General features: G+C 41.5%; 1 protein-coding gene across 1 annotated transcript in view; it reads right to left on the bottom strand.

Moving 5' to 3' along the window:
• The window catches only part of LOC111833030 (mitogen-activated protein kinase kinase kinase kinase 5), a 123510-nt gene that overhangs the window by 19923 nt on the left and 90294 nt on the right, over window positions 1-13293 (bottom strand). Inside the window, exons 20-21 of the mRNA XM_072708406.1 lie at window positions 9465-9553; window positions 8220-8261 (exon numbers count right to left, since the gene is read on the bottom strand). Of these exons, the coding sequence (XP_072564507.1) occupies window positions 8220-8261; window positions 9465-9553 (131 nt within the window). The remainder of the gene's footprint in view (window positions 1-8219; window positions 8262-9464; window positions 9554-13293) is intronic.

The raw sequence follows: 13293 nt of genomic DNA, 5'->3' as shown, positions 1-13293 counted from the left end.
GTCAGACATATAATTCAGCATATAATTCATATAGTTGAGACACATCATTCAGCATTCCATGTCGTGAGGTATTTTTTTTACGGTTTATACCAATAGCGTTCCACACTTAGGCCCTCAAAAGCTTGCGAGTGGGACAGCGCATTTACAGATTTTTCTATGTATTCACAGATCTATGCATGCATTTACAGATTTATCTATACACGTACAAATGTCAGTACGCTTGCAAATCTCATTACACATTTAGAGATTCTTTTACAGGTTTACAAATCTGATTACGCACACGGATTCAGAATACACATTTATAGATTCCTGTACACATTCAAAAATCTGATTACACACACATGGATTGAGATACAGCCACACTCTCGTTACACATTTGCAAATAATTTTGCTACAATAATAGCCCCACAGGTATGGAATTCCCAATCACCCACCAATAGCCTATTGGACAATAGAATAAACAACAGATCGCCCTCTCTACAATGTGTTGAAAGTTTAAATTTACTGAGCCTCAGTATGCTGTAATGTTACATATTATGTGAGGACACATTCGTAGATTTATTGCTTTATTCTAACAGATATAATAGCATGATAAGTGAAACTTAGATGAAGCCATTACCTAAATTAGCCTATCAGAGATATGGAGAAAATTATGTTGACAATTGCACGCAACCTAAGCTTGATATAGATTAAGCCTATATAAAATTTACCTCTACTTACATTACTTGCTGTTTGAAAGAATGCTGTGACAGGTCTTTGTTTTACTAGATTTCTTTTTTTGTATTGCATACCGCTTTGATCTGTGTGACCATAACTGCATCCACAGTCATCCCACCTCTCCTGGAAGTAATGAGAGCCTCCCACAAATTGACAGCAGCTCCCTGACACCTGCAAATGATGCGCAATGTCCTGGGAATCTGTTCTGCTATTCAGCAATGGTGAAATTAGCCTGCAAGTAGTTTTACTGTTGCAGCCTCACCCCAAATTTTACCACCACTCTCTACCCAGCAAGTTTTGCACCCCCCCCCGCCCGACCTGTACCCATCCCATTATATATGGTATTACAGTAATACCTGCCAAGCATTGGCCAGCACCCCCGCCCTCCTGGATGCCCCTCATCTGCCTCCCTGGAATCAATATCCCTAAGGTGGAATGTCTGCATCCACCTGCATGCAAGTGACATTTGTGTTTCAGTTATTTATGCATCATTAACATGGTTGGGTCATCATGGAAGTTGTAGTATTTTATTATATTATATTATTTCTTACTGGTTATATTATCACTCTCTTGACACAGAAATCCCAGTTTTTGTGGCCGCTTGTAATCAATCCAATGATAGTAATGGTAATCAGGAAAGCGCCTGGCCCTGAGACCAAAAGGCAAGCTGCTATCCTATGCAAATCACCTAACAAAGACAGAAAAGTCCAGCTGCCACAAGGTAGGAGGATCAAGGGACCAAGTCGTTCATCACCATTGTCTGGTTCCTGACCTTTTTGCTTATGACTCCTGCCTGGCTGTGATCAAACATGGTTTATTGTCCTAAACCCTATAAAAAGGGTGGTATCACACATAAGTATGGAGAAGAAGGTTGGGAAGGCTGGGGGTAACAACATCTACTGCACCAGAGAACATCTGGAAAAGCGGGGGTTGGGGGGGCAGATCAGGGTCTCTATATGACTGGGGGGAACATGTTCCCTATCAAAAGGCATACTCAAAGTCCCTTAGAGAGGCACGGTCTCAGTTTTATTCAAATGTCATTAAAAACAGCCATGGAAACTCTAAGCAGCTATTCTCCACTGTAAATCAACTTCTCCAACCACAAACTCCTATACCTGTTGAAAATACAGAAGAGCGCTGTAATGATTTTATGACCTTCTTCAAAGCAAAAATTAACTCAATTCGCTCGGCTTTCCAAGATCCACCAGATCTATCTGTTCTGACCATCAATCCATGGCCTGTGATTGCTCAGCCTCTCGACTGCTTCCTAGAAGTTTCTCATCAAGAGGTTGAAGAAATTATTAGGAAGATGAAGCCCTCCACCTGTGCTCTGGATCCCTTTCCTACAGCCTTGGTGAAAGCAAACATCTCTACCATCACTCCTTTGATCACCACAATCATTAACCAATCCCTCCAGGCTGGCTACATTCCATCTGCTTTAAAAACCGCTATAATCCGACCACTTCACAAAAAACCCACTATTGATCCAGAAGTTTTTGCCAACTATAGGCCTATTTCCAACCTTCCATTCCTCACTAAAGTCCTGGAGAAAGTAGTTGCCATCTATATTCAGGATCACCTCAAATACAACAACCTCTTTGAAAAATTTCAGTCTGGTTTTCGCTCTGCCCATAGCACAGAAACAGCTTTGATTAGAGTCACAAATGACTTGCTGATGACGGCTGATGCTGGCTCACCTTCTCTACTCGTTCTTCTTGATTTATCTGCTGCATTCGACACCATTGACCATGATATACTCCTCAATTGGTTACATCACACCATTGAACTAACTGACACTGCCTGGTCTTGGTTTCAATCTTATCTTACAGACAGGACAGAGTATATTTCCCTTGGAAAAGCAAGGTCCCGGACGCACACTGTGACCTGTGGAGTCTCGCAGGGGTCAGTTCTCAGCCCCATCCTTTTTACTTTATACATGCTCCCTCTTGGCCAAATCATTAGCCGCTATGGAATTTCATTTCACTGTTATGCTGATGACACACAGCTTTACATGAAAACTGAGAAATACTCCTCTGCAGCATCATCTTCATCGAAACTCAGCATCTGTCTTGAGGAGATCAGTGTGTGGATGAAACAAAACTTTCTCCAGTTAAACTGCTCTAAAACTGAAGCAATCGTGGTTGGTACCCCACATCAGCTTCAGTCAGCCTCCATACCGAGTATTACGGTCTCCGGTCATGACATTTCCCTTGCCTCGTCAGTCATCAACCTTGGTGTTAGACTTGATCCTCAACTCACTTTTGAAACTCATATTAAACATCTCTGCAAGACTTCATTCCACCACCTCACAACAGGTGCAAAACTTTGTCCTACTCTCACCTTGCCAGATGCTGAAAAACTGGTTCATGCCTTTATCTCCTCCAGAATCGACTACTGCAATGCACTTCTCATTGGAATGCCCAATAAACATCTTCAAAGACTCTAATACATACAGAACAGTGCAGCAAGGATTCTGATGAGAGTTAAAAAATATGAACACATTACACCCATTCTTCAATCACTGCACTGGCTTCCCGTTTCTGCAAGGATTGAATACAAGGTTTCCCTTATCACTCACCAATGCATCCATGGAAATGCCCCCCTTTACTTAAAAGAACTACTTACCCCCCTAACCTTAACACGGTCTCGACGATCTACAAATGCAAATCGTCTCCTACTTCCCAGGACCAAACTTAGCACCATGGGTGATCGGGCCTTCGGTTCTGCCGCCCCATGTCTATGGAACACCCTCCCAGACCATTTGAGGGCCCCACAGACTATTGAAAATTTTAAAAAAGGACTTAAGACATTTCTTTTTAATAGAACTTATGGATTTGAATTAATTTTGTAGGTTTCTTTATTGATTGACTTGCTTGTTTTAATTGTTGTTTTAATGTGTGTTTTTTTTCACTTTTTTAGGATGACTCATTTTGTGGCACTTTGAGATTTATTTTAAATGTAAAGTGCGTTATAAATTAAATCAATTATTATTATTATTATTATTATTATTATCCCCCTGACCATCTTTCTTTGCATATTTTGGAAGCCTGATTATTGTATGCCTTGTTCTTAAGAACATGCTGTAAGCATTGCTTGTTATATTATGACATTTTGTTGATCCTATTGGGGAAATTCTCTTTTTGCCTACCCCATCTTGCTGTCCATGACACACAGACACATACAGGTATGTTAGTGTAAGTAAGCTTGGCAGTGAAGGGCAGCCACCTGCAGTGGTACCCATGGAACTGGGGGGATAAGGGGCTTCAGACATGTGACTATTCTGCCAAAGCCAGGCTCAAACTGCCAACCTTACAATCACAGATGCAGAGGCTCACCCCTGATTTACACTGGATGCGTATCCGCTGCGATGCGTTTCCGACACGGCAGCCGCAGGCAATCGGCGCCAATAAAGTCAATGCATCAGTTTATACCAGATCCGCTGCGTTGCGTCTCTGCTACGTCTCTGTTCCATCACGCGTCCGGCAGTCCGTCGAGATGCGCATCAAGTTTATTTTTGACGGATACGGATCAAGAACGCAACACAGAGCGCATGCGCCAATTCTCCGTCACATCATGGACAAGGAAAAATTAATTTTGGAGGTGGAGAAACACGGAATTGTGTACTACCCCAGACATCCTTTTTACAAGGATAATAGTAGAAAGGAGAAGGCGTGGAGTGAAACTTCAGAAGTTTTGGAATTTGACGATAAGTTGAATCTTCCAACTAACTATGTATATACTTGATTTTTAATGAAAGTAACCTGTACTGTGAAGTACTTGTAAACTCCTAATAAAGTGTTCAGTAACCTATATGGGAGTGACACATTATTTTATCCATAGAAACATAGATACATGTTATGTTAAATGTTATTCTCCCGTGGTCATGTGATCTCGCGCCGGATCAGATACGGATCACAAACGCATCCAGTGTGAATTGGCGGACGGCCTCGGACGGAATGGGAACGCAGCGCATTCACACCGCAGCGGATACGCATCTAGTGTAAATCAGGGGTCAGCCTGCTGAGCCACGTGTTGCCCCCAAAGATTAACAACATGCACACTTTCACAAATTTTAATGGAAATCTCAATATAAATGTTTAAGCATAAGAATACTTATAATATTAAAGCACCTCATCTACACTCACCTAAAGGATTATTAGGAACACCTGTTCAATTTCTCATTAATGCAATTATCTAATCAACCAATCACATGGCAGTTGCTTCAATGCATTTAGGGATGTGGTCCTGGTCAAGACAATCTCCTGAACTCCAAACTGAATGTCAGAATGGGAAAGAAAGGTGATTTAAGCAATTTTGAGTGTGGCATGGTTGTTGGTGCCAGACGGGCCGGTCTGAGTATTTCACAATCTGCTCAGTTACTGGGATTTTCACGCATAACCATTTCTAGGATTTACAAAGAATGGTGTGCAAAGGGAAAAACATCCAGCATGCGGCAGTCCTGTGGGCGAAAATGCCTTGTTGATGCTAGAGGTCAGAGGAGAATGGGCCGACTGATTCAAGCTGATAGAAGAGCAACTTTGACTGAAATAACCACTCGTTACAACCGAGGTATGCAGCAAAGCATTTGTGAAGCCACAACACGCACAACCTTGAGGCGGATGGGCTACAACAGCAGAAGACCCCACCGGGTACCACTCATCTCCACTACAAATGGGAAAAAGAGGCTACAATTTGCACGAGCTCACCAAAATTGGACAGTTGAAGTCTGGAAAAATGTTGCCTGGTCTGATGAGTCTCGATTTCTGTTGAGACATTCAAATGGTAGAGTCAGAATTTGGGGTAAACAGAATGAGAACATGGATCCATCATGCCTTGTTACCACTGTGCAGGCTGGTGGTGGTGGTGTAATGGTGTGGGGGATGTTTTCTTGGCACACTTTAGGCCCCTTAGTGCCAATTGGGCATCGTTTAAATGCCACGGCCTACCTGAGCATTGTTTCTGACCATGTCCATCCCTTTATGACCACCATGTACCCATCCAATGATGGCTACTTCCAGCAGGATAATGCACCATGTCACAAAGCTCGAATCATTTCAAATTGGTTTCTTGAACATGACAATGAGTTCACTGTACTAAAATGGCCCCCACAGTCACCAGATCTCAACCCAATAGAGCATCTTTGGGATGTGGTGGAACGGGAGCTTCGTGCCCTGGATGTGCATCCCACAAATCTCCATCAACTGCAAGATGCTATCCTATCAATATGGGCCAACATTTCTAAAGAATGCTTTCAGCACCTTGTGAATACGGGAATACGGGATTTAATGAAACAAGGGCGCAGGGACATGGAATAGTCACAGACAGGCAACACTACAATACTAGACTTCACCAGACTTCAAGGTGACAGACCTAATGAAACGTACTCGAACTGAAATACACTGGACTAATCAGAAATAAAACGAACAGCTAATAACAATTGGGGTTTCACAAGAGGTAAATGAGGGGGTGTGGCACACAGGTGGATCGGTCGAGCAGGGCATCACACGTAGGCTGCTAAACCCAAAATATTTAGGAGTCAAATGCTTTTTTCAGGAGCCATAATTTCCATCACATGCGAAATGTGATATAAATAAAAAATACTTACATGACATTTTGTGAGCTATCTGATCTGCCTACTATTACCTTCTGCATTCTTATACAAAATAACAGAAGAATAAATGACACAGAAATATGCAAATGTAAATAGCAATACGTAAGCAAGGCATCCCACCTTTGTGAGAGCCCATTTTTTCCCCAACCATCAATTTTTTTTTCCCTTCCAGGGCTCCATACGCTCTGCAGCAGGTTGCTAGATAGAGCCACACTTCAATCACGTGATAATGCCGTAGGGATAGCAGACATGGGTTGAGAGTGCACATAATTAAAAGCTGCCACTTTTCATACCTTTTTAGTTTTAATTTTTTTTAGTAGTAGTCCTGTTTTATGAATGCATTATTAGTTATGAAAGTGCTTATAAATTACTAAAACATGGCTTTAAGTAAATATTAACAGATATTCCACTCCATCATCTCTAAGCAGTCTCTCAAAGCCTCTTCTGCTTCCTTTATCCACTCTCACCTTTATAACTGCAGTCAGCTCCTGGATGATGGGCTAGTACTCAGGATTTAGATTTAGATTTAATGGCTAATTTAAGAGAATAGCTCACAATAATTTTGAAGTTTTTGTTGTCCCAGACAGATAAAATGCTTTTAAAACTATCAAGAGTAAGAACATTTAATTTACTAACTGAATACACTATGTCTTGTGTAATGCATAGAGTAATTAAGTATATGCATAGAAATGGTTGGTTCGACTTAAACAGCAGTTATGCTAAACACAATCATCCATATTGTTTTTCACTGCATTGCCAAAGGAAACACCTAAACTCTAAGTACAGGTTACGACGTCTCGACATACGACATTTGGAGTTTACGACGCTCACTCCCATAAAAACTTAAAAACTGAGACGTGAGTGTTACAGCTTACGCCATTAGCACCGTACTTATGGACTACGTGAGCGAACTAGGTTGGTTACACGCAGCGGAAGAATACGCAGCAACGCAGTATATGAGTGAGGGAGCTGGCATCTCCCAGTACGCTTACCTATGCCATTTTGCACTGTTAAAAGCGCAAGTGTTCCGTTTGTGAAGAGGAAAGCCATCACGATGGAAGTGAAATTAGACATTGTAAAGATATCAGAAAAAGGGTGTGTTTCGACTTACACCAAAATTGCCAAGTGGCCACTTAAAGAAGTAACATCAGCTCTATAGTTACTATTAGGAATCGGCCGATTATCGGTCTGGCCGATAATCATGGCCGATATTAGGATTTTGCCAATTACTGATATCTGCGTTTTATTTTACCGATAACCAATATTATTACAAAATGGGGCTCCGCTACCATCTCTTCCTCTGTGCCTGAGGAACTGCACCGCTTAATTTAAAGTCCTGCCCATAACAATCTCTGATTGGCTAGATGACATACGATTAATAGCCAATCACCACTGAAGCCTCGCTGTCACTTATACACGTCACTCAAGCATAGCGTGAAGCACCAAGGAGAAGAGGAGAGTAGCTGAGCGTGAGACCTTACTGAGGACTGAAGGTAAAGCAGCTCATGTTTCCCAAGTGAAAACAATACAATCCTCCACACTGAAAACACCATGTAGCTCTTGTGAGCGGTTTCCATAATGAAAAGCCTTCCTGGTTTCCCGGTTATATGAAATGTTGGAATAACGAACCTTGTTGCAGTGATAATGTGAGCATGCAGTGGGATGGGCATGCATTGTTAGTACCTGTAATAACCAAGTGTTAACAATAGGATTACCAGTGCTTATGAAAATTTTCAAAATACTTGTCTACCCCTACTTTCATCAACACACAAAAAATTGCCCTTATTAATCAGCTACATACACACTAAACACCTTGAAACAGTCACGCTCAAAGATGAAGCAGTTCATGGCTGAATATAAAAAAACCTTACGAAAAATGTCTAAAACTTACTAGAACTTTCGGTGTTGGAGGAAGGCCATTAATAACAGGCTTCTGTCAGAAGAGGAACATACACGATACATTATTCCCCACTTCACATGCAAAACAGTATTCAGATCTCAGCATAAGAAGAATCACCAAATGTGATTCCAGCCTCTATTTTACCATCCTTAACAATGTATTCATTTACCAACTGTGCCAGGAAGGTGTACTGTGAGGAATACAGTGGTACCTCAGTTCTCAAACTCATTAGAACTCGAATTTCTTAAAAGTCGAACCAACCAGTTCGAAATTTTTTTTACCTAGAACTCGATCTGAATCTCAGAAGTCAAACTGTAAACGCCGACCTAAGATAACTTGTACGCGCGGGGAAATGAGTCACGCAGCACGTCTCTCATCGGAAACAAAGGGTAAGGCTTCAGTCTCAGCCTCGCATTCGGTGTGATAGCATCGTGTATGTTTAGACTAGCTGAATACATGTATTTAGACAGTAAAAATACATTTAGACAATGATAGACAGTAACAATAATTATTATTATATAATAAAATACATTTAAAAATAAAGATTTCTTATTCATTATTTTAATATTAATAATAAACCATTAATACGTTTAATTATAATAATATTGTTGTGCTGAGTGGGGACTGAACGGAGACAAAGGCGCAGACGTCAGGGTATCGAGGAATATGGGGTTTAATTACAGGTAAGGCAGGCAAAACGCAGACGGACAATACAATAACTGGACTGGGGAAATAAACTGAAATACAGAGGACTAATGACAACAACCAGAAACAGCTGATCACACGGGGATTCCACACTAGGTTAACGAGGGGGTGTGGCACACAGAAGGAGCGGACGATCGGGGTAGGACACATTGTTTGGATACATTTTTCTTACTTTACAAATTACTGTTTTGATAAATGTGCTTAGATGTGTTTAGTACAGTATATGCTCTTGTTTTATCCGGTTCATTTTGTGTTTAAATGCTTAAAAAAAACATATTTAGATGTAATTTTTTGGGGCCAGGAACCAATTAATTGGTTTTCTATTATTTCTTATGGGGAAAACTCGATCACAACTCGAACTTTTTAGGATTCGATCTGGAGTTCTGAACGGATTAAATTCGAGTTCTGAGGTACCACTGTATACTTAATTGGTACTGTATTGATTATACAAAACAAATAATTTGTTTTCTGAAACTTGGAATATAAAGATTAAATTATCCTGACTTTTATTTAAAATTCAGAGACACTCACGGGGAACTCTTTCTTCTCCTTCCTCTGTGGTGGCGCAGGAGGCTGTTTACAATCATCTCCTCTCATAGAAGTATCCAAATATTCATGATCTGAAGATAAATGGGAGGAAATACAAAATGAGTACTTGGGTGAAAGCTGCATAGACATCAACAAATATTCCCTAATGTCTATCGGGATACTTCAGATATTTTAAATAAACATTTACAGTAAACTGGATCAAACTTCAGGAGTCTTCACTAATAGGCTCGGATATACAGTGGAAAACATAGGGCCAGCTTAGCACTACTCTTGAACATATGCTTGAAAAACAAGCTTGTTTGCTTGTCTAGTGAACAACTGTAAACCAAAATGCATCACATTGTCTGTTATTACAAAACAAAGTCCACAGAACAAAGGAAATCAACTTATTGTCTTTATTGCCTAAAGCAGCATTTCTCAAACTATGGGCCGCGGACCGGTGCCGGTCCGTGAGAGGGTTCCTGCCGATCCGTGGAGCCTTGCATTCCACACCAAACAAAATTCAGTCAGATCAGGTCTGATCTCAGCGCTGCTGTTACTGCGTGCCCCTCCCCGCCCCCTCGACTTCACGGCCCGCCCCTTGTTTTAGCATTCTAGAGCGTTCAGCGTTCCCACCCTTTGTCTCATTCCCTCCAAACTTTTCACGGACACACATGCGTTATGAGAGTTGTCAATAAATCATGGCATGTTCAAAGCAAGGGAGTCCGGAATCTTTCTTTCTTTCGGAAGCGTCCATCAAATGATGAGCAAGAGGCAAAAAAGCATCGCCCATTTACTCGGAATTACGACATTTCATACATTAAATTCGGTTTTATTTCTAGCGATAGTTCATCTGCAAAGCTATGCTAAGTAACGAGGTTATGAAACCATCGAAATTACGCCGCCATTTGGAAACAAAACATGCACATCTAAAAGATAAATCAGATGACTTCTTCAAAAGAAAACGCATTATTAATAATAATAATAATAATAATGATAATAATAATAATAACAACAGCTTAATTACTATATATCTGTATATTTACTTGGCAATAATATATTTATTTGGCAATAATCTCAAATTTAGCCAAAGCACTCCTGTTAGGTCATGTTTAATATTGTTCTTACATAGGCATAAGCCCTAATAATACTAATAGTAATAATAACAGTGGTGGTGTAGTAATAATAATAATAATAATAACAATAATAATAATAGTAATACTATCTATCTATCTTTGTGGATATGCATCTGCGGGTGGGGGGGTTGGGGGCGGTCGTTTATGCAGGGCCCTGCAGCCCCAAAGCCTGACATGACTGGTCCCCAGGACAAATAAGTTTGAGAAACGCTGGCCTAAAGCACCTACCCAGTTCTCTTTAACATATGTACTCCTTGTATAAGTAAAAAAAAAAAAAAAGAATGAAAACTTGAACACCACAATTAAAAATACACATATACATTTAGAGTTTTGCAAACATAAGGCATTTCTAAAATTCCACCCTGAATAACACATTTACCATAACAGAAAAAAATAATAATCTATGCAAAGGCTAACAATAAAAAAAACTGTCACAAATTTTTAATCGTATTAAGGTCAGGACTCCAACTGGAGTTCTACACTTAAGGATGTACATTCTTAATTTAAAGCTAATCCAGTGCTGCGTTTGCAGTGAGCTACAGATCTTTGCTCTGTTTAAAGAACCTTCTCCCCGCATTGAGCTTCCTGGTAGCAGCTAGCATGTTTATTTTATGCAGAGGTGGAAAGTTCAGGTCCAGAAAGTACAAATCCAGACCAAGATTTTGTTTCAACCAACCAGTTGAGTATAAACAGTCACAGTCTACTCAGCTGGTTGGTTGAAACAAAACCTTGCTCTGATTTTATGTAGGAGTTCTCTGTAATGTGCACCTTTTATCTCCCCTTCAATGCTTTCCATTTCAGCATTTATATTCATTTATTAGCATACTAAATAATTTTATCATTTTAAAGAACCAACAATGAAGGCAGAAAACTTAATCCGATTTATTTCATACAAATACATATGATAAAGAAATCATGCTTACATTTCTACAATTCTACAGTGTATAAGGTTACTTTTGAAAAAAATGTAAATACTTCAAATAAATACTTCAGTTTGTAGCGGGAACTGAGAAGGACGGCTGTGAGGGCTCTGAGGGCAGAGAAGGAGTCGTTTGTTAGACGAATTTGTGAGCAGATGACACACCATCTCTGATCTAGTGACCCACGTCCTGCTTACAGAGGAATCGAAGCATTATGCACTGAATCTGCATCTGAATCTGTTCCTCTGAGACTTGCAGTCAGGGCGGCTGATGGGACGGACCTTACGGATGACACTGCTGTTGTGACCCGAAGAGCTGGCTACTGGCTTACATTTTGGACATCTCTGGGTCTACCATTCTCGAAGTTGATCCTAAAATCAGCTGTGAACTACCCAATCTCACTGGGATCGCACGGGTGGTAAATCAGCTGGGGGTAGGGAAGGCCACAGGTATTTGTGGTATCTGGGGTAAACTTCTCCAGGCTGGTGGTAAAGCATTGCAAGGCAGACATCATCCCAACTGACTGGAAAACGGGACTTGTAGTCCCTATCTGGAAAGGGAAGGGTGATTGCCTGGATTGCGGCAACTACAGAGAGGTAACACTGCTTTCAGTGCTGGGTAAGGTCCTTGCTAGGGTAATTTTTAACAGGATCCATGATCACTTGCTTGTCTGTCAGCAACCAGGGCAGTCTGGTTTTACGCCTAAAAAGTATCCTTCAACGTATCCTTGCACTAAGGGTTCTCATCAAGCACAAGTGCAAATATCGACAGAAGTTCTTTGCAGCCTTTGTTGATTTTTGTAAAGCATTCAACTCAGTTGATCGAGGTGACCTGTGAGACATTCTGAGACTTCGCGGGATACCCCCAAAGCTACTGGACTTCATGGCCGGCCTGTACACTGGTACTGTGAGTGCTGTGCAGAGTGGAGGGAGAACCTCTGCGTTCTTCCCAGTTGATTCTGGGATTCGTCAGGGGTGTGTTCTGGCTCCCACTCTGTTCAATGCTTGTATGGACTGGGTGTTGGGCAGGGTCGTGGGGTCCAGCGGCTGTGGGGCGTCCATTGGTGAAGAAAGATTTACTGATCTTGACTTTGCAGATGATGCCGTGATCTTAGTGGAGTCAATGGGGGCTTTGATTGGGGATCTCGAGAAACTGAGCGAGGAGTCTGAATCTCTGGGATTGTGGGTGTCCTGGAGAAAAACCAAGATCCAGGCATTTAAAGCCTTCTTAGGCACAGCCATCAGCAGTGTTTCTGTCTGCGGGGGGAATGTCAACCTCGTCGAGAGATTTACCTCCCTCGGCAGTGACATCCATGTCTCTGGTGACTCTTCCTATGCAGTCAACAGACGGATTGGAAGAGCATGGGAGGTCATGAGGTCACTGGAAAGGGGTGTGTGGCACTCCCACTATCTTTGCAAGAGGACAAAGGTCCAAGTCTTTAGGGTCCTAGTGCTCCCTGTCTTGCTGTATGGCTGTGAGACATGGACGCTATCCAGTGAGCTGAGACAAAGACTGGACTCCTTTGGTACTGTGTCTCGTCGGAGAATCCTTGGGTACTGCTGGCTTGACTTTGTGTCAGATGAGCGGCCCACGTATCACCTGGCTGTGGCAGATGGATGGCCATTTCCGGAGGGTGGGACTGGACTGTGTGTCTGCCTGGGGGATCGCTGACTGGGATCCCTAGGAGTTTTGCTGTGTGGTGGGTGCGGCAACACGATGCATCAGCAGATGCATAACCTAACAGTGTATAATGCAAGCTTAATGTATTTCATAATG

Source organism: Paramormyrops kingsleyae, unplaced genomic scaffold (genome assembly GCF_048594095.1).
Source record: "Paramormyrops kingsleyae isolate MSU_618 unplaced genomic scaffold, PKINGS_0.4 ups84, whole genome shotgun sequence".
Lineage (NCBI taxonomy): Eukaryota > Metazoa > Chordata > Actinopteri > Osteoglossiformes > Mormyridae > Paramormyrops > Paramormyrops kingsleyae.
The sequence above is the reverse complement of the archived record's forward strand: the minus strand, read 5'-3'. Positions and strand labels throughout refer to the sequence as shown.